Below are 23006 nucleotides of genomic sequence, written 5' to 3'. Positions count from 1 at the left end.
ACAACTTCTGAAGGCAATCTGTTCCATTGGTTGATTGTTCTGTCAGAAAATTTATCCTTATTTCTAGGTTGAATCTCACCTTGATCATTTTCCATCCATTATTCCTTGTCTGGCCTTCAGGTGCCTTGGAAAATGGCTTGATCCCTTCCTCTCTGTTGCAGCCCCTCAAATATTGGAAGACTGCTATCCTGTCTCCCCTGGTCCTTCTCTTCACTAGACTAGCCATGCCCAGTTCCTGTTACCGTTCTTCATGTTTTAGTCTCCAGTCCCCTAATCTTCCTGGTTGCTCCTCTGTACTTTTTCTAGTCTCAACATCTTTTTTTATAGCGTGGTGACCAAAACTGGGTGCAGTATTCTAGATGTGGTCTTACTAAGGCTTTATAGAGTGGTATAAGTACCTCACTTGATCTTGATTGTATCCCCATTAATGCAATTTAGGTTTGTATTGGCTTTTTTGGCACACTGCTGGCTCATATTTAGCTGGTTGTCCACTAAGACTCCAAGATCCCTCTGTTACTGCTATTGAGCCTGGTTTCACCCAGCCTATATGTGTACTTTTGGTTTTTCTTGCCTAAATGTAAGACTTTACTTTTCTGTACGTTGAATTTCATTTTGTTAGCTAGAGTCCAGTGTTCATGTCTGTCAAGATCCATCTGGATCTTGAGGCTATCATCCAAGGCAGGGTATCAAACTCAATTTCATTGAGGGCTGCACCAGGGTTGTGTTTGACCTTGCAGGGCCAGGGTGGGCGTGGCCAGGGTGGACGTGGCCAGCTCGACGTCATTCATGTCGGAGATGCCTATGGTGACCCGAGTGCTCTACCAGTGAGAACAGCCTCCTGAGCTCCGTTTGCAGCTGCAATGGCCTCCTGCAGCAGCCCTCTGCCAGCAAAAACGGAGCTCGGGAGGGTCTCACATAGCCCTCCCAAGCTCCGTTTTCACTGGCAGAGACACTAGGGGCCAGTCCTTTGCTGTTTCCAGCGTGGCCCCGTGGGCCAGATCTAAGCACCTCGCGGGCTGGATCCAGCTCCCGGGCCTTGAGTTTGACACCCCTAATCTAGGATATTAGCTATTCCTGCCAGCTTAGTATCATCCACAACTTCAGTCAGGAGGAATTCCTGCATTCACTATTTGATCTTCATGGCTAATGTAAACTTAGGAATAACATGGCAATAGTGACTTGATGAGGAATCCAGTGAAACTGAGTGATATCTGTGGCTGTAAGGCCTAATGGGTGACTGTGTAGCAAGAGCAACTGTGAGCATAGTGCAGGACTGCAGATCAAAGAAGGCATCTTGGATCCATCTGGTTTGCCTCTTGCCAACTGGATCAAAAAAACCTGATTTTCAGAAAGTATCGGCTGACTGTGGCTACACAAAGCGTGAATAAATGCAAACTCACATTTCAGTTCAATAAGTTTAGAAAGTATTTTATTAGAGATACATTTTAAAAGAATAAATAGCACATTTCCAGTAAAACACATAGAAGAAAGGAACTAAGGGCATGGATAATGCAAAACATGAAGAAAATTAACTCAAGAATGACTATTATAATGCTTGATTAGTTTTCCTCACTGTATTTATTGCTTTCCTAATGCTACTAAATAATACAGGTCTTTATTTTAGTTCCAAGTGCTAAAAATGAGCTATTGCAATTTGACCAACAGCATCAGATCATGATCATCTCCCACTCCCTAAATACAATTGAGTTCTTAAGTTGAATTTTCTTTTTTCTTACAGAGTGCATTTTTTGCAGAGATTTTTTATTTGGCATGTTGGATTTACTATGGCTTAACATCAGGGAAAGGCAAATCGATTGCTTCTCACAATGATTAGCTCAGCCTTAGTAGTGTCAACAACTTACAAACTATTAGAGAATCCAAGAAGGCTGGTCAGAATGAGAATAGCAGAGGAATCCAGATTGTCCTCAACTTACAATCATTCATTTAGGAACTTTTGAGATTTCTGTGGCACTGAAAAAAAGAGACTTATGACTAATGCTTGCACTTACACCCATTGCAGGATCCCCGTGGTTACATGATCAAAATAGGGCCTCTTGGCAACCAGCATGTACTTATGACAATGGCAGCATCCTTGGATCACGTAATCATCGTTTGTGACTTTCCCAACTGGCTTCCAACCAGTAAAGTCAATGGGGGAAGCCAGATTTTTTTTAATGACTGCATGATTCACTTACTGATTAAGGTGACTCACTTAACAACCAAGACAAAATGGTCATTAAATTAGGCACGATTCACTTAACAATCGCAATGCTTAGTAATAGAAATTCTGATCTCAAATGTGGTTATAAGTTGAGGACTACTATAGATGCCCATAAAGATAATAGCAGCAGCAAGCTATAAATTGTTTGGCTTTCTTTAAAAAAGGCACTGTGGAATCTTAAACTGTGCAACTTTCATCAGCTTCTGATGTAATCAAATGCTGCTTTTCAACTTGACCAAATTTCTATTTGCCAAGTCAAACAAGGTGATATAAGTTGTTACATTTTTGTTCCAGAGTTTCAAATCTGATGCCATTATTATTGTTGTTGTTATTACTATTACTATTATTATTAAAGAAATTAGAGCTGGACTGGTTGGCTTTACCCTGTGGGTACTTTGTTGGATCTAGCTTCTATTTTCTTTTTATTATGAATTAAAATCAGTTGGGAGCATTGCTTACACTACTTTAAAGTTTTAGAATTAAAAGAAAATGTCTGTGTATGTTTTTGTTGTGAAATTCCAGTACATATTGCAATATCAGTTTTTGGCACTAACATTTGAACTTACCCTTTTAACATTAACATATAAAATTAAACATTTTGTATTTTGTTTTATAAAACCAACTATTTTTAAAATCCTGATTATCTTCACACAGGAAAGTTAGTTAAAAAGAGGGCTGTCTAAATTACAGTGCAGTGTACTAGCAACAAATAGAATCCCAGCATTACAATGGCTGCATTTGAAGCAGCAATAGCAGCTTACAATTTTTTTTTTTAAAAAAAGACTATATAATTGTGCAATACATTTCAAAATAGAATACAGTGTTGAATAACTTAGTGGTTAAAGACATGCAAACACTGGCACATTTTAATCTAAAAGACAACAAATGACATTCACATTATAGTTGTAAGCGGGGGGAACTTTGGTGCCTATTAGAATTCAAAAGCAAAATCATACTCTTCCAGCTATTTCATGATACAAGAATATTTTCCTCCAACAGAGGCTACTTTGCAGAATAAGCAGACAAGTGTGTGCTTAACAAGGGAAAGTATCTAGGCACTGTTGTATTTTATGTGGGAAAGCTGAGGTAATGCAATACCTATGGAACTTATTTGGGTTAAGATAAGAGGAAGATTCCTTCCTCAGCAGAGTTTTATAAAAGATCGGTTGCTCAGAACTTTTATATTAAGAGTCATTGCTTCTAGAGGAAACACTTCAATTTTGCATATCTCCTGTCTTCATTTATTTTATATCCTACTTGTAATTAAATATGGAAGGCATGAATCTTTGTATGTGACAGCTCAATCCAAAGCAATTTAAACAGCATTTCTTCCTCAAAAAAAAAAAAAGAAGTCTACCTTGACCCAGCCTCTTCATTTTAATATTAGTGAAGAAAATGGATCCTTTCTCTTCCTCTGCACTAAGAGTTGATGGCTGCTGTACTTCCTTATCCAAACATAGTAACATGGAATAAATTATCAAAATTCAATAGTGAATTCCAGACCAGGAAATGGATTCTGTGAAAGGGCTCTGAATGTTTTGCAATTTGCTACTGCTGCTTACATTAAAGGAAATATTAGCAGATAAAACAGTGTGCTCTTGCCACCCTAAGTACTTATTTAACGCATAGGAGAACCACTATTCATTGCCAAACTTGATGACTACTCCCATCCTGCCTGTTGCAAATATTCATTCTTCATAGCTCCACTTCTCCCAGGGATGTGTAAAAGGAAATACTGGTGCAGAGATTCAAAACAGGCCCTTGTGCCAAATGAGTATAGACAGCAAAGGATTTTTTTTTTCCTGGCCATGAGCCTATTTTTAAAATCACTTCATTCCCAACTGATTTTTAATATTTGCTAATATAGAACCACTTCCTGCTCATAATACTTAAAGTTAGTAGTCTGTTGCAGTCTACTAAGAGAACAAATACACTATATAATAAAGCATTTCTACTCAGGTTTATCCTTTTTGTTCTCTGGTAGCATTTAAATTTCTATTACTATTAACTTATTTCTAAGCAATCATTATGTCTCCCTCTCCTTCCTTCCATTGTGTTGTCTTTGGAATTTAACAGATAGTTCTGTACTAGGAGAAAAACAAATGTCATTAAAGTGCAAAGAAAACCAATCGTTTTTATCCAAAAACATACCCAAACTTTTTTTCCTGCAGCATCAAACACTTCAGTCTATAATATAAAATCATAGCAAGCACTCTGCATATAGCCTCATACACAGTGACTAAAAATGTGCCAGTATCGCTATACGAGTGCAGCTTCTGCTTTCTGCCATTGATGCAGAATATTTGCCATGCTATACATACAGTAGTAGGAAGAAAATGACAACAGCAGTGAATGATGAGATCAAATATGGTGCTGGTGATCATTAATGATAGACACAACATAGTTGGTATGGGGCTGTAAAAAAAAGGGTTGTGCATTAACCAGAGTGCTTAATGGCAATAGGTAACTGCCGTAAAGAAGGCTTGGGGAAAAATGGATAAATGGATATACCAGAGATGCTTCTTGTGCTATGTGTGAAGGGGAAAATACTTCTGTATTAACCTACCAACATTTTTTTTCACAGCAATTGAAGGAACTAACTCCACTGGTTTAGCATGAAAAGATTGAAATAAAATATACATTCAATTTTGTTCAGCAGAGAGCCAGTTTGGTCTAGTGCAGAGGTCTCCAATCTTGGCAACTTGTCCACAAGTCTTAAGGTTGCCAAGTTTGAGGACCCATGGTCAAATATGGTGCTGGTGATCATTAACAATAGACCCAAGATAGTTGGTATGGGGCTGTGAGAAAAGGGACCTGCCTAGAAACCAGGGGTTGTGAATTTTAATCCCACTTTAGGCATGAAAACCAGCTGGATGACTTTGGAATAGTCACTCTCAGCACACAACATTAGTCTCAGGTGACAAACCAGTCAATCAATTTCTATAATCTGAGAAAAAGTGCTTGGAAGGGGTGGGGGGAACAATTTTGCTCAGCTGACTTACGAGCCAACCCTATTCCTCCTCTTTATGCAATACTGTAACATTCAATAACTGCAAAACTATTACCTTCTTTCAGGCCTTCAACTTCAGACCCTGCTTATTTCCATCTCAGTGCAAGACAATTAATTTCCACAATTCTGCTGAGCAATCAACAACATTCCAAAGGGGCCACATTCACTACTGACACCAATGATGTGGATCCCACAAACCAACTTAAATCCATTTAGATCAGAATATATTTTGGCTTCTGGATTTTAAGAGCTTCATATTCCTTTGCAGCTGGAATCAAAAGCCCTTTCCTTCTTTCTCAAATAGCCAACTGATCCAGTCAGTCACAAACCATTTCAAAACATACATTACACTGACTTAGCTGTTGCTTCCATCTATCCTTCTTGACATTCTTCTGCAACCGTACAAGTTAAGATTTAAGCTAGTTAAAATTACTGGGAAGCAGGGAAATAATAGTGCATCCAAATGAGATGTGACTTAAGTACATATTTCAAGACTTCTAATTTTTTCTCATCTCTCGAGAATAGAAGGATCTAGAAGACAATAGGCTGGGGGGGGGGGTTCAAACTCAGGGCCCACAGGCTGGATGTGTCACATGCTGGCCCCACCCCCACCTGGTTTAGTGAAGGGGGGGAAGTCCCAATACGTCATGTGACAACACCGTGACAACACAAGTTTGACACCCGTGCAGTAGGCCATGAATCCAGGTAGTATAAAGGTTAGCTGCATTCCTTATATATGACAAATTTACAAGAAAACAGTACAGGAATTATAAGGAGTCTCTACTTAAAGTGAAAATTTAGGACTGCATTTGGTTTAAGAGCTAATTTGGTAGCTCTTGCTGGCTTTTAATGCATCATAACACAGAGAAGGATGATCCCAGAGGACTCAAGTCTTTAAGAACAAAAGCATGTTGCAATACTGATTTAAAGCAAAGTGGATTAAAACAAAAGCTAGAGTCCCGATGATGTCCCCAGTCTTCTTATTATAAACAGTTCAAGAGGTGCCCTGAATAAAATTCTTTTCAATTCCGCCCAAGCATCAACCATTTTTGTTGCAGTTGTCAAGTTATTTATACCACTGTCTCCCAGAAAATATGCAACACCCAACACCTTTTGATGGGTATTTACCTTGTGCCAGTCACCTGCTTAGTTATGGCACAATTACCTATTTTGTTATCAGTATCCTGTCTGAATTGTGAGGGGAGGAGAAATCCCTCTGTGATTGTTAAAGAGTTCCATTAGGAAACTGCTGAATGCAACCACTGCCCACCCTCTTTTCCCCAACCAGATTCGGACAATTATATTAAAAGAGCTGAAAGGTCTCTTCCGTGCAGCTTGCTGGTGGATGTCTCATCTGCAGCCCTTCTGATGGGAAGATGGAGGCCTGCAGGTCCACATTGATGCAGAACAGCCCTAGCATCAGCTGGCGCTGGTATTCTTCCCATTTTGTCATAACGTCTGTTAGCGAGAGACTGTTCCTGAGCCATTTTGGCAATGCTTCCCCATAAGCAGTGCCCAAAGGGATAGGTAAACTCTGTGTTTTTCGGAGTTCAAGATGATAGTATAGCCTAAGAGAGAAAGAGAGGGAGAATTAAAGTTTACCATGCTATTTTGGTAAATATTATTTAACGTATTTGGGTTTCCAATGTTGACACATAAATAAAAATGGAAGTGCAATGGAGAAGGAGAAAGAAGGAGAGAAAGATACAGTACACATCCCATTGAAATTGCCCCTTTGCATCATGCAATGACTGACACACACACACACACAAAACAGCCAGATGAGCTAAGGTTGCAGAGAGATGGAAGTGAGCAACAGAATATTTGTCCCTGAGGATCTCACTACTGACACCCTCTGGCTATTCTGGTCCTGTTTTCTTGGCCCATTAGGAGAAATTAAAATCCATAAATCCACAAGCTTAAACAATAGCACAAAATAAAAATAAACAATACATTAAATATTAAAGCAGCAATAACTATACCACAAAAAAATAATCACAGGCACATAGGCTGAGGTTTTTAAAGCACTCAGCCTTTAGAGAAAGGGCAATTCAAGGCTTGAGTGCCATGATAGAGACCATAGAGCAGTCCTGTCAAACTCCCAGCCCATGAGCCACCATGACAACGCCATGACAACGTGAGTTTGACACCTCTGCCATAGAGATGATAGAAACACAGCTATATTCAATATTATTCTGGGGAATATGTTTGTTTTTTATTTGCTCATTATACTTACTTGGGTTCATATTCCATTCCACTCCAGCAGACTCTGGCTTTAAGAACAAGGCAAACAAACATGACCCCTTAATCATGCAAACCTGGAACAGAATCCAAAGGCACTATTTTCGAAGCATGGGCAAATCCAATTGCAAAATCTCCCAATTCAAGAATGTTACGGCATTAGTGATATAAAAACATTGTATTGTGCCTCACATTTCAGTATCATCAGAAATGCAATATAAGAAGCAACAATCCTACCTGGCTGAAAGGTGACTTCCTAGTTTTTTCTTGGCTTTTCTTATGAAATAATGACAGATTTTCCGTGTCTGTTCTTTCATCCACCTGATGTCCTCTGGAACATCTGGCAGCCATTCAAGCAACCTAAATACGGCAAGTACAATGCACAAGTATTAATTGGGGAAAAATTGTTCCAATATTGTAAAAGCTCAAGTACAGTATCCCCAGGTTCAAGCACTTTACTGAAATTTTTAACTAATCATCCCAGGATTGAGCCACGGTGGCGCAATGGTTAGAGTGCAGTACTGCAGGCTACTTCTGCTGACTGCCAGCTGACTGCAGTTTGGCAGTTCGAATCTGACCAGGCACAAGATTGACTCAGCCTTCCATCCTTCTGAGTTGGGTAAAATGAGGACCCAAATTGTTGGGGGCAATATGCTGACTTTGTAAACCACTTAGAACTGCTGTAAAGCACTGTAAAGTAGTATATAAGTCTTAAGTGTTGTTGCTATTACTATTGCCAATTTGTATCAATAGGAAGTGCATACATAAAAGTGCATGCATTTCACTGTGCTAGAAAAGACCAAAGATCTATTCTATCTAGTCCAGCATCCACAGAGATCAAGTGGATGATTCTTGGAAGAACACACCCCAATAACTGCTTTTCAAAATGATTCTAATATTAGGCAGAATATATAACTAATTAATGTCCACTGAAAACCATGGGCTGCAGATTATATGATGCACAAAGCTGTGATGAGCAATCCCAAAGAAATATGTTAATTCTTCAAACAGCACATGCCAACTAAAACTTGTAATCCTTTAAGCATCTAAAAACAGTGCTCACATGAGAACTGGTCCCCAGAATTGGAAAGGTCATTACACACTGTATAGAAGCTACTTCCCCATAGCATTCTCCCCGTGTAACTGCAAAGTTAGTCAGGTAACCTCAAAAACTTTGTGACCTCTCTCCAAGAACAATTTGTAGCTCTTTCCAGGTCTGTTCAGTAATTTTTTTGATCTCACCGTTAATTGTCCCATTGTCTTCCCCTTTCTTCTAAAAGTCATAAGAAACAATGAATACTATTTGTTAGATCAAGGGACTGGACACTCTTGGGGCTATCTCAATGCATGCCAGATGTCCTTTCAACAAAAAAACCAGCCTGTGATGGTTATTATTATCCTGATTTTTATAAAGTAGCAAGGATGATCCAACCCATAGACTTCTTCAGCATAATTCTGCCTTTGAAAACAAGCAGGCATTGGTTTCAGAAAGCCAAACAGTATCCTGAGACTTGCAAGCATGAAGATCACTTGCTGGCAATCATCTCAAGCATCCTCCTAATCTTCCCATTGCAAGCGTCAGTGCAACTGCCTCCCATATTGGTAGAAAACCCCACCCACCCCCATATATTAATATATCAGGATGCATAAGGCACTTAGGACGGACTATCTTAACTGACCTTTTCATCCAGAAAAGTCCTAATAACTACAACTTTTTTGGACAAGAAATAATCCAACCACAGCAAAGGATTTGGAATACCATTTCCAGCAATGGGCCATGTATTAATTGTTCTGAAGAAAAAATAAAGTCAAACACATGTCTCTGTGTGCATCAGGTTAGAGACTATCTGGATGAAACTTTAGCTGTCACAGAGGCCACTAAGCCTTTCCAGAATCCAACAATATTGTGATGTCCATGTTGCTTGGAAAAGTTGAAAAAAAAAAAAGGAGGATGACCAGAAACAAGGCGGATAAATATGATTATAAAGTCAATGAATATACACTGAGAAACCAACAAGGTCCAGCTGAAGACAGACCATTCTGAGGAAACTATCTATGTGGTTGCTAACAATTAATACAATTGATGGCATTTAATCAATCAGATAAAACATTTTGGATTATTCTAAAGGCTATAGTGTTTTATAATCAATTAAAGAGCATCGCTAAGATTTGCAAAAGCAGTGGAATAAAGAGTTGGTATATTCCATGTTAGGTCTTAAAAATATTATATATTATGATCCTTGATAACATGGTGTTACAAAATTCAACACAGATTAAAGAAGTGAATGCATTTTTAATTATGTATATAAAACTTAGAATGTATCATGAAATCAAAAATTATTATTTTTCAAGTGGGGATCAGCAAAACAAGCTATTCTTCAATGTTGGCAAGAAAGCATGACTCAAAATTTAAAATATTGGATTGCCATTATGTGTTTGCTGTCTGATTATGACTTAGTTCTCTCTGATGTAATAGAAAGATTGATCAGTATTATTCCATATGGCCAATGTTTAATGAGGTGTTTAAAAGTAGGCTGAATCATTTCCTATCTATACCATCTATGCTACTGTTCTTTTCCTTGTTTCCTTTTTATTTGTTCCCCCTCCTTTCTCTCCAATACTAAAACAATACAAAAAGATATATAGCATTAAACAAAGAAGAGAAATCATATGAAAAATAACGACTATAGTCTGCTTTGTTGCCTTACTGCATCAAAAGGCAAATCAAGACCCTTTTACAGAGATTTTGATACAAGAGCTAGATGCTCCTTTAATTGGTTGTTAATTTTTCTTTTGTAGTTGTGTTTTTGTTGTTAAATGAGAAAGCCTTGAAAGAGAAAATATTCAGACGCCAAGATATGCAAAATGATGCAAGCTTTTTTTTTTTCCTGTGACATGCTATAGAAATAAAAATTGGCCAGGGCTGGGAACAAACTGTCCTAGAGAAAAAAATTGTCTATGTTGTCACTAAGAGTCAACACCGACTTGATGACAGGTAATCAAAATAAACACCCATTTTGCAGCATAAAAAATATGATTTTGCCTTGCAGTGAGATAAGCACTGCCTCACAAAGTTACACTTTAAATTGAACAGTTACACCCAAATTTAAATTTACTGGCAGGAAAGCCTTTTCTCTAAGGAATTACCTGTATCATTTCAAAATTTACAACCCAGAAGGAATCAAAACTCTCTCACCGCAAAATCTTAAAATGTGAATTCTGGTTCATTCTAAGTATACCAAAGAAGATGCCACTGACAGGAATTTCATCTAAATGTATTCTACCTCTACTTTATTGGAAAGAAATGCAATTAAATACTAATTATTTTTAAGATGACTGCTGTAAATGCATTTAACATCCAATGCAAATCCTACTAATGTTTTTTCACCACACAGTCTCAGAAGGAAATTCAGAACATACCTGACTGTAAAGGAGAGAGCAGACTCCAGAGGAAGGGTATATGGTAGCATCAAAGTAGAGGCCAAACGTACTGGTAGAAGATTGGCAATGCAAGTGAATAATCCCTTCCTCTCAGTACAGGCTTCCAAAAGTGCTGCAGATGGAGAAAGTATTTTAAATCAAAATCCCCTGCCAAGTTTTGGGGACAGAAACGGATATTTTTTTTTAAAAAAATCGACCATTTATTGCATTTAATTGTTGCACTTCCAATCCAGTTGCAAAAGATTTTATTCCTCAATGCTAAGCCTTACCTTGTCTGTTATAAACCCTCCCCAAATTTGCAAATATCCATGACTTACTGGTAAATGGTACTCCTATTACTACATCATCAGATTCTAAACAAAGGAAAAGTTAACTAAGAATCAATAGCTAGAATTTTTCTTTAACTGAATTGATGTATATTGGTGTAGTTTCCTGTTATTGTCCTTTTCGCTGGGTCCTTTTGAATCAGATATATTTTACTATCATTAAGTAAGCACTGATGATGCAATACTTCATTAAGTTGCTTAGCTTTAATTAGATGATCATTTCCAGGACATGTCCAATTTTTAATCCTTTTCACTCAATTTTAATCATTTTTGTTGTCACTAGTTCTTCCATTTGATTTTTACTAAATTCATCTTCAAATTCTTTGGTCCACCCAGCATTTTTATTTTTTGAATTTCCCAAAACTGGATTATTTCCTTTTTGTTTGGTTTTCCATTTTCAGAATTTCTACTGTCTACTTTGGTAGCCTCTGGTATGATTGAAATAACTGATTTTGCTTTAATTGGATGATTTGTGCCTCATTGTGTTCAGTTTTCTGGTGCTAAGCCAATACTTTCTCATTAGGCTTCTCTTGATCCTTACATTCTCCAATGTTTGGTCTTTTGTTTAAATTACTTGCATCTGATCTTAGTTTCTTTATCTGGGCCTCCAGTCTGATCATCCAGGGGTGGGATCCGACAGGGTTAATTACCGGTTCAGTGATTTACGAGGTTCAGTGATTTACGATGTGCTTCCCTGCACGCTGCACCGCGCACGCCTGTAAATCGTCATCAGCACGCTGTGTGTAGAGAAGCAGCCTTCAAAAAGCACTTTTTTCCTGCTTTTTAAACTGCAGCTGTGCCTCCCACAGCAGCTGAAGTTGAAAAAGCAGGAAAAAAGGTCAGGTAAGAGCCCGGGCAGGTGGGTGGGCAAAAACATCTGCAGACATAGAACCGGTTGGTTCTAAGCCTGCTGCTCTTCAGAGCTACCGGTTCTACAGAGGTGGACAGAACCGGTAGAAACCCACCCCTGGATTGAATATGATTTTGATTTGGGTTTTCTAATGACAATACATAGTTCTTTTATAACCACCACTGCTGTACTGTAGGAGAGCTGATTGGTCTGTTTGATAAATGTTATTTTAATCCTTGCAAGCGCCTCATTCACATACTTCATTATAGATACCAGGTCTTAATGCTACTCTTAATGCTAGCAGTCTTTGTCTTTCTACTAAAAATTCTGCATAGGCCATAATTTTCTCTTATACTCCTGTTAAGAGAGGCCAGTTCATTGTCTATTTTAGTGTTGACCTGTACTGGTTCTGTTGTTATTAATGAACCAAATTATCATTTCTATACTTCATACCCACTTTTTCGTTTATATTTAGAATTGCTATCTGAATTTCTTTTATTTCTACAACTGTTTTCGGTCTTCCATTTTCATAATTTTTCTGACTTTTTTCCATTCTATATCCTTAAATATTTTATTTCTAGTAATGAATCTTCTTTAATCTAATCGTTGTTCAGTGAAATTCAAGTCTGGATAATTATCATCATCAAATGTTTATCTTGCCTTCTTAAAATATACGGTAGAAAAAATATTTAATACTGCTTCCTTCTCTCCCCACAACAATCCTATGAAATGATCTGAGCTGAGAGAGTGACTGGCCCAAAGCCACCCAGCTGGCTTTCATGGCTAAAGGAGTCCTAACAGATTTAACAGATAATCAGAGTTGGAAGGGACCTTGTAGGTCATCTAGTCCAACCTCCTGCCCAAGCGGGAGACCCTACACCATTTCTGACAAATGGCAGTCCAATCTCTTCTTGAAAGTGTCAAGTGATGACACTCCCACAACTTCCGAGGGCAAGCTGTTCCATTGGTTGATAGTTCTCACTGGCAGAAAGTTTCTCCTTATTTCCAGGTTAAATCTCTCCTTGTTCAGTTTCCATCTATTATTCCTTGTCTGGCCTTCAGGTGCTTTAGAAAATAGCTTGACCCCTTACTCTCTGTGGCAGCCCCTCAAATATCGGAACACTGCTATCATGTCTCCCCTGGTCCTTCTCTTCACCAGACTAGCCAAGCCCAGTTCCTGTAACCGTTCTTCATATGCCTTAGTCTCCAGTCCCTTAATCATCCTGGTTGCTCTTCTCTGTACTTTTTCTAGAGTCTCAACATCTTTTTTATAGTATGGTGATCAAAACTGGATGCAGTACTCTAGGTGTAGTCTTACAAAGGCTTTATAGAGCGGTATTAGTACCTCACTTGATCTTGATTGTATCCCTCTGTTAATGCAACTTAGCTTTTTTGGCTGCTGCTGCACGCTGCTGGCTCATATTTAGTTGGTTGTCCACTTAGACTCCAAGATCTCTCTTACGGTTACTGCTATTGAGCTTAGTTTCACCCAGTTTATATGTGTATATTCGGTTTTTCTTACTTAAGTGTAGGACTTTACTTTTCTCTACATTGAATTTCATTTTGTTAGATACGGCCCAGTGTTCTAGTCTGTCAAGATCAATCTGGATCTAAAACTCAGAATCTCTTTGTTTCTAGGTCAGCATCTTCACCACTATACCAAACTGGATCTCTTATGTTCACAAACATCTTGCAAGTTCACAGCTTCTTCACAGCTTCAACAGTACTCCCTTAATGAAACTGACAGTTCTTTGATTTAACAACACCAATTGGTGATCCTGAAAACTTGTATTCCAATAACCAAATGATGTAGTTAAAATCAATGAGCTGTCCATCTCCTCAACAGAGCCAGGATTTTAAATTTGGTCTGTGATTATCTCGAACGAAGATTGGGGCAGGAATTATATGAACTCCTTTGTCCTCCTCTAAGAGCAATGACTATGTCTACATGTGGACATTTTTTTAAAAAAAAAAATCCACTTACCCGGGTTCTTTAAAAAGCATACACGTTACAGCCATTCCATGCCCTCCAGATGTGTAGATTTCAACTGTCAGGATTCTCAGCAATAGCTAGCCATGCTTGCTGGTAATTCTGGGAGTTGAAGTCAATGGATTTGGAGGAGGGCCAAGTCAGGTAAAACTGACCTAGAACGTGAACAGCTCAGTTAAATTGGGGACAAAGCAATACAGCAACTTTCCCCTCCAACGAAAGATCTTACCTTGGTTCAGTTTTGGAGGCAAGTGTTCCAGGATGTGTTCTTTAGCTTCTGCCAGTTCAGCACTTTCTTGCAGCTGATCGTCCTCATCCTTTTCTTTCTCAGAGTCTGTTTCCTCAGCACCACTAATGACCAGCAGAGGGAGAGGAGGTCTTTGGAGGAGAGCTAGAGAAAAAGGATAGGTAGCAGAATCGTGAATTCACCAGAAAACATTAGACTGTTAGATTATCTTCTCTTCACCATTTCACCTTGGGGAACCTGGCAGTAGCAGATAGAAACAACCTTTTGCATCTTGTTGATTATTATGTGACATAAGTAGAGGACAAGAAGCAGCCAGACAAAAATAGGTTGAACAGCCACAAACCAAAGTAGCTTTTAAAATGAATCTTGGCATTTCTGTATAAATATTCTGTGTTTTATAAGCATCGAACTGCTAGTATGTGTAGGTCCTTCTGTAAAAAAAAAATACAGATGGAGAAGATATTCAGATGTATAATTGTCTTTGCCCGTTTGGAAGCAAAATAGATGAAACTCAATTGCTTATTATTTGTCTTTATATAAAAATCAGACCTGGACATTCAGCTGAGTATCATTCAATTAGTGACTTTTAAGCTCTATTCTAAGAGGACAGAAACCTATATATAACATAATATGACATGACATGACATCACAAGAAAACTTTGAAATTAATACAGGCAATTAGACTGAGAATATATCATTATGGTTATTTAATCGCAGCATATAATGATCAATGGCATGAGTCTCCTTGTGGATTAAAGTAGCATGATGCCTTGATTAAAAATAATTCAGTGAATCAAATGGTTGCATGAGAAATTTGCACCACTAGGTGATGCTACAGAGAAAGACAATATACTGCAGTTACAGAATTAGACAACCTAAGAGTTTTATTTATTTTATTTTATTTTATTTATTTATTTGATTTGTCAGTCGCTTCCAAGGTAATAGATATAAGTATAAACATGAGTAAGAATACAGGAAATAGGTGGTAAGAATACAGGGATGGTAGGCACGATGGTGCACTTATGCATGCCCTTTACAGACCTCTTAGGAATGCGGTGAGGTCAATAGTGGATAGTTTGAGGTTAAAGGAGTGGGGGTTAGAGGATGTAACAACAGAGTCTGGTAGTGCATTCCAGGCATTGACCACTCTGTTGCTGAAGTCGTGCTTTCTGCAATCAAGTTTGAAGTGGTTTACATTGAGTTTGTATCTGTTGTGTACTCTTGTATTGTTGCGGTTGAAACTGAAGTAGTCATTGACTGGTAGGTCATTGTAGCAGATAATTTTGTGTGCTACACTTAAGTCTAACCATAGGTGGCATAGTTCAAGGTTGTCCAAGCCCAAAATCTCAAGCCTGGTGATATAGGGTATTCTATTGCGAGCAGAGGAGTGTAGTACTCTTCTCGTGAAATACTTCTGGACTCGCTTGATTGTATTAATGTCTGATATGCATATTCTACATATTCTAGAGAATAACATGACTTTCAGTTAGAGGAGATGCTCCTTCAGTACTACATAGGCACCTGGAATCAGATAGCATCTCTGCTGGGAGAGCGCATTACGTGGCAGCTAAACAAGAGAAAATGTTTTCTTTGTTGGGTCTGAAATTCTTCCTCCATAGCAAAAATATGGAAAATACAGTGTCCTTCAGTACTGGCATGTCGCTAGGGTTTCTGAGATCAGCAAAATCCAGGGGATTACATTATGGCCTCTGGCCAGCCTATTATTTGAATTGTATATAAATTGTATTGTTACTGTTTTTATCAGTGTAATTAATTTTGGTCATACTACCCCATTTCTTTAAGAATGGTTTAAAAATAAGTTTGGATGAACCATACAGCAAAAGGTCACCATACTTTTCCACAACTTCCATTCATTGCAAGGAAATTTGTGTACAATTCGCTGACCTACAGTAACATTTTCTACTGTATCTTTATGCACAAATATAAAATTTGCAGATGCTTGCCATTCAAAAAGAAAGTTTTCATTTAAAAATAAATCTCGATTTGTGCAAGAGCATATAAAACATTGAGTCAATTTTTTTAAAATAATATAGAATAGAAAAAGAACAATTAAGTTCAATTAAGCAATAAGCAATAATATCAGTTTTGGAAATTCACTCCTTCCTTTTGGCTTAGTGGGGAAGTTTTTATTTTTGAAATTTGACCACTAACATATATAATCCATGCAGGTATCCAAATAATGTTGTCCTCATTAAAAGGGACTGCAAGAGTTGTACATTTTCTACACAGCAAGAAGGGACTAGACAGGATGATATACACTATGTCAACTAAAACAATACTCCTTTGGTCATTTTAGCTGCCAGAAAAAGGGAGTGGGGGAAAATAGTGCATTCCTTAAGTGCCTAGATAATCACCCTGGCAGCCCAAAGTTGTCAGAGTGCAAGAAAATTATTGGAGAGAATGATTGACGACTCTTGGGGATGGATGTGTCCCATTGGAGAATACACATCCAGGGGGTGTGGGGAAGATCAGGGTCAAGGGGGAAATGAATGATGTATTTTAGTATCAGCTGTACCCAGCTAACACCAACATGTCCATTTCCAATAAATCAATTTTCTTTTCTCTAAGATGTGCCTAGAGACTTATGATTTGAATGGGGGTGGATTTGTTAGAGTCCTGACACACTACAGTCATGAGTGGAATGCAAGGCAGGCTTTCCTGTTTAATACTCTATTAGAAGTAAGTGAACAGAACACCTGACACGAGATTCACTTTTGCTAGAGAATGCAAAACTATTAATAACTTACAATTCTTCTTCAAAAAGTGAAGAGCGTCATTGTATCCCTGCTTGCACATTTCTTGGAGAACCTGCAGAGAGATAAAGCAGCATGTAGCCACTTACAATTAGTTGTAAGACATCTCAACACCGCACTACCATCATGCCAACAGACTTCAGCAGAGGGAAGAATCCATATCTCCAAGTGTACTTCCAGCTAATGTAGTCCCTGGCAGAAAGAAGGATCTCCGATGGAGACCTCTGCATTAGGCATGACAAGCAGATGTGGCCAATGGTCTCTGTAGACTGGGTTGGATCGGATAGTAACACAGTAAAATTAACACATCTCCAGTTGTATTGGTAATTAAGGAATTTATACAAAGACAGAAATGCTATTAAATAGCATTAAGTGAAAGAGTATTTCATTTTGCAAAGTGGTCTTAATCCATATTCTCTGACAAGTTGGGAAAAAGTAAAAGGCACGATTAACTGACAAGAGTCTTGACAAGAGTGGCGTAGCTACAGGAAAGCCAAATAAACACCTCACGTCTGATCCTGAGATGGGACTGTGTGTGAAAAGGGAGAATTGGTGAAAGTCATCTTTCTCCATGGGGAAGAAAGAAACTCAAACTTTCTGCCAATTCTGCAAAAAAAAATCTTTTTTCCCATTTTTCTGCCATTGGAAGGAAACAACTGCCCTCCAGCTTCGGTGTTTCCAAACTACTGAAGGCTTACTGTCCCTTGACTTTTCAGCATGAGCCAGCTCAACAAGTTGTCTTTAGCACTTTCTAAAGCATGGGTCATGTTGCCATCACATGTTGTATCGCAACGTTTCCCCACTTCATGGAGCTGGGGTGGGCGTGGCCTACACGTGACACATCTGGCACGTGGAATGCCAGTTTAACACCCCTGTTCTAAAGAAAAAGCTGAACTCTGGAATTCTTTTCAATCTCTCTGCTAGCATTACAGGAAGAATCTATATTTTCTTTGGTATCAAAGTCATGTGTTGCGTCTGCTTTCTCAACATGTTAATTCTGTTTGTGACCTGTGTGCATTGGCAAGTACAGGTGTTCCTTGTTCCACTAAAGACAGGGGGGGGGAGGGTCTTACCTCCAATAGAGGATTATGCGGTTATAAAAATGCAGGAAAATTGTGCTGGAAATGCATGAGAGGGATTGGCAGTGGATTATAGCTACTTCCTAAATCAGGAATGTCCTAAAGTACTACGGACTATGAAAGATAGAAAATCAACAAAAACAATGATAGCAATACTGAATCAATCTGACATATAGGATGAAGGCCTCTTTACTGAAGATTATTAACCATAATTTTCTTTGCTGGTCCAGTGCAGTTTAGTACTTGAAAATAGTACTTTGTTGTTGTTGTTTAACTTTCCAGTCTAGGTTGAGAGTGACTGGCCTAAAGTCACCCAGTTGGCTTCACTGCCTAAGTGAAGCTTAGAACCTGAATTTCCCACTCTTGGTTCAGAATCTTAACTGGCTCTCAGTTTATTTAAATTTAAAAAAAAAAAGCAAAGTGTGACATCATAGTGGGGAGGGCTCACCTGGGGCTCTGGAGGAAACAGGGCTTTTGAAAGCCGGTACAAGTTGCGGAGATTAAACTGAATGCTGGTATTGGTGATTCTGAGTTCATGAATGTTTGTGGAACTATCCCGTGGACAAATATCACTCTCCCCAGAGAAAGGGGATATAGTGATGGTGTTCTTCAACTCATATCGAGGCAGGTTGTCAGAAATCCCTCCATCAACGTACCTCTAGGAAGAAAAGAAAATACGACATTAGCTTTTTTCACTACCCTCCTCTGTCTTTTTTATAGTCCCAAGTCTGTTCTTCCTCTCTCAGATTTCTAAATAGCAATAGCACTTAGACTTATATACCGCTTTATAGTGCTTTTACAGCCCTGTCTAAGCAATTTACAGAGTCAGCCTATTGCCCCCAATAATCTGGCTCCTCATTTTACTCACCTCAGAAGGATGGAAGGCTGAGTTAACCTTGAGCCTGGTAGGATTTGAACTGCCAAATTGTAGGCAGCTGGCTGCAGAAGTAGCTTGCAATACTTCTCTCTAACCACTGCGCCACAGAGGCTCATGTACATAGATAGTCACAAATGCAATGGTGTGTATAGTTATTTGGTTTTATATATATAGTTCGGCTTACTAGAGCATCAAGAGAAATAGCCTCTGGGAGGAGGGAAGGTTGAGCAAACGATAAAGCATTAATTGCAATGTCATGACACAAACATCTGCTCTTGCACTGCAAGGTACATCGCAAAAGGCCTATCTTGCATCATCATGTCACAACGCATAATTCATCATTTGGGTCATTATGATAAGGAATGTACAATTATGGAATCAAGAAATCAAGGGAATGAGGGCTTTTTACTCCCCAATAAATCACTAGATATTTCTGCAATTTTAGTGGGTGAGATCTTTGCTAATCCTGTTTTATCTAACAGGGTGTAGGATTGGGTAGCTTCTCTACTCTCAAATGAATAATAACACGAGGAAGAAGTGATGAAAGAATTTTTTCTGAAATAAAGAGTATGTCTAGCAACTTTATGTAACAAAAGCAATAAATAAATAAATCCTTTTTTTTTTTTAATCCATGGCCTTTCACATATTCCAGGAAATAACAAAAAGTTCATGTTGATCTCTTCTACAGGTTCCAGGCCACAAAAATGAAGTTGAGACAAAGAAATATAGTAGTCTATATGCTTTTTCTATCTTGTGCAGATGCTGCACACCCTTGTGTTTTCCTTCCCACAAATACAGAGATAGGATACTTTTACACTGTGCATCAGCTTCAGATTCCTGTGTACCCTTCTACTGGCCTCAGCCTTTTCCTCCATTGGGACAGTAGAGACTGAAATTGGGGGGGAAAGTAGCCAAGCAACCATGGTTTGATGTTGTGCCACACTGTAGTTATTCTTAATTGTAGATAAAACCAAAGTGGGCAAGATTAATCTCTCAGCTACGATGTGTTTAAACAGAAGCATAGCCTTCCAAGTTCCTCTTCCTCTTTCAACAATGGATGATCAGACAGAGAAGCAGCATACATATCTGTGACTCAAAGCCATTCATTTTTCTATAATGAGACACCATTTGATTTATCACTGAATGAATTGCACTAGGTTCTGACAGCATAATTCTTTCAGCTCTTCAAACATTTAGTTCTGTCTTGTTTGGGTGGATGGTTATTGGGCTGTTCCCTATTCCGTTGGCCTTTAACAAAAGAGTTTAATGCCATCAGGGGTTGCACTAATGCGTTACAGAATACAGTCACATGCAATACAGATAATTGCTGGCTTCATCTCTTATAGAAAAACTGATGCCCGGAATATGACCACATGAAAAACAAAATAATGCCCATCTTGGAGAGAAATAATTTACATGGAAAAACTAGGTCTGTAGTAATCATAATCCCAATATCCAAATGCAAGAAAAATCACCCTATTTTCTGTGTTGAGATTATTTATTGATGCTCTACCGGTAGCTTCAAAAGCAAGTCAGCTTCTCCATTCACCTTCTTGCAGCTCAGGAAGTGGTAACGTTAATTGAATAATAGAGATCCCGTTTGGAATTCTAAAGTTTCAGAATTAACACTATGGCTTAAACCAGGGGTAGTCAACCTTTTTATACCTAGTGCCCACTTTTGTATCTCTGTTAGTAGTAAAATTTTCTCTAACTGCCCACCGGTTCCACAGTAATGGTGATTTATAAAGTAAGGGACAAAACCCCTACCGCCCACCATGAAAGCTGGAACGCCCACTAGTGGGCAGTAGGGACCAGGTTGACTACCACTGGCTTAAACGTAAAGAGCCACCAATGAGCTAAAGTTGCCAAAATGGCTGTGATCCCTTTAATTTCAAATATCCAAAGTGACCACTGGAATCCAGTAACCAATGACATCAAAATGTTTGCCAGTCAGTGATCAAGAGAGTGTTTCTCCAGAGGACCAAAATATAACATGCTGTACTTAAGGGGCTTTGGAAGGAACAGAACATGTCCAGAAGATACTCAGTAAGAACTTTTCCCCACTGTTGAGTTAAAATATTATCCATCCATTCTCGAGTTGGCAGCAGCTTATACATACCAATCTGTATCCTTCCTCTACTGTCCCTGTTCTGACCCACTGCTAAAGAAATGGTTCTGTTCAGATTTTGAATGTTCTGGGTGTGATAGGCAAAGCAACTGGTTGAGTCTTCTGGATTCACCGGTTACCCTCTTCAATACATCACCAGCTTAGGGGAAGATCATCTGCCAATCATGGTGGTGCAGCAGAGAAGGGATGTGTTTTGGAAATAATGTTTTGTTGTCATATCCCGAGACTCCTTTTTATGCTTCTCCTCCTGCCCTTCATTCTGTAGTAATTCAAGTTGAATTATTTTTTTTTAATGGAACCACAAAAAGATATGACTAAGCAGAGTTTTTATGTAGAGTCTGCCTCCTGTGCTTTCCCTTATTATTATTGATTTTACTGGCAGAGAATTGTACAGGGTGGATAGATGGGTGAGGTTTTCCATTATTCCACTGTTAGGAAGTTTAAGAGTTAGCAGCTTACTATGTTGCTAAGTGGCTAATGCTACTGAGACTGAAGAAGAAAAGGTTTGCCTGCATCAAATCTAGAACAGCCTATAAATACACCTCTGATCCCAACTAAGAACAAAACACTCTCTCCCTAACCTCGAATCCTTCTAGAAGTGAAAAAAAAACATGGTCATTTTTGAACACATGTGTGTCACTCCTACTCACAATTATCTAGAGCCAAACTGAATCTCAAGTGTATCAAGTGATACAAATACTAAAAACAGAAGAAAGTTCAAAGTGGAGTGGAAGTCAACTGGCAAGAGGAAGGAGAAGCACAACATGTTCTCCAGCAACTAGCATGTTCCTATAACGTTCTGCAAAGCCAGTTCCAGGAAACTCAGTACACTACTGTATGTTAGCTACTAGCTGGACAATTAAGGTTGGAACATCCACTACACAAACCTTTTGCACCAATATTTTTCCACTAACAATGAGATCAGTTTCCTTTGTCCCCTTTCAAAATGTCTACATTTACACTTTAATCAAAGAAATATTTTGGCAGCAGCAGCAGCACCTTGCAATCTTCCCTACTAGCTTACCCATTAAATTTCTGTGGAGCCCAACAGAGAGGATTCCAAACCATGATCATATGATTACAGGGCACTTGGCAAGCAGTTGTAATTACAAATAGATTGCCAAACACCCAGGTCACTATCACATGATCATGAGGGGAAGCAGTGGAGCCCTTTCCAAATCATCAAACGTCAAACGATTATTAAGCGATCAGTCATTAAATAAAGACTTCCTGTATGAATCTGTCTTTGGTTCCTGTTTAGACTATACCACTTTCTAGTCAAGACCCAGTGAATTGCAGCTTCAAAGCAATTCAAACATCTTTAAAATGGTGCCTCTCCTAGGATTCCAATGCAAAGATGTGCTGTCTACCTTCATCTCTTCCCTCCGGCATTAACTCAAGGTTTCCTGCAGTATTCGCCCTTCCCTATTGCCATAGAAGCTAACTTGGAGATTTCACAACAGTCATAATCTCTAAACTATTTCATTGGGCTTTTACTGAGAGGAAATAAAATATTGCTACATAAATTTTCTTGAGCTCCTGGGAAAAAGGCAAGATCATAAGTTAGTCAAATAAAATATAAGATTTCTTTGTTTGTATGCCTGTATGAATTAGAACAGAATAACTAAGAGGCGGAACTATTTCACTTCTGCCTTAACTAGCTAGCTTTTCTCCCATGAAGTTCTTAGTATAGCTGTGTAGGCTTAGACAGTCAGATGTTTTCAACCTTCAGCTGTCCATTTTTAATGTGAGAATAATAAAGCTGATCATCCTTGGAATGGCCATGGCTTGCTTAGTATCTGTGCTTTACCAACAGCGTTGA

General features: G+C 38.6%; 1 protein-coding gene across 1 annotated transcript in view; it reads right to left on the bottom strand.

The window, feature by feature from the left end:
• Positions 1-1412: 1412 nt before the first annotated feature.
• Positions 1413-23006, bottom strand: part of PNPLA2 (patatin like domain 2, triacylglycerol lipase) — a 55746-nt gene continuing 34152 nt past the window's right edge. The window contains exons 4-9 of the mRNA XM_026668231.2: positions 18628-18837; positions 17095-17155; positions 14309-14470; positions 10893-11025; positions 7710-7832; positions 1413-6799 (exon numbers count right to left, since the gene is read on the bottom strand). Coding sequence (XP_026524016.2) covers positions 6535-6799; positions 7710-7832; positions 10893-11025; positions 14309-14470; positions 17095-17155; positions 18628-18837 — 954 coding nt within the window. The 3' untranslated portion in view covers positions 1413-6534. The remainder of the gene's footprint in view (positions 6800-7709; positions 7833-10892; positions 11026-14308; positions 14471-17094; positions 17156-18627; positions 18838-23006) is intronic.

This window comes from Notechis scutatus, chromosome 1, assembly GCF_049901735.1.
Source record: "Notechis scutatus isolate UNSWTSFEM ecotype Mainland chromosome 1, rNotScu1.2, whole genome shotgun sequence".
Lineage (NCBI taxonomy): Eukaryota > Metazoa > Chordata > Lepidosauria > Squamata > Elapidae > Notechis > Notechis scutatus.
Note: the sequence above shows the minus strand (reverse complement) of the source record. Positions and strands in the feature narration are given on the sequence as shown.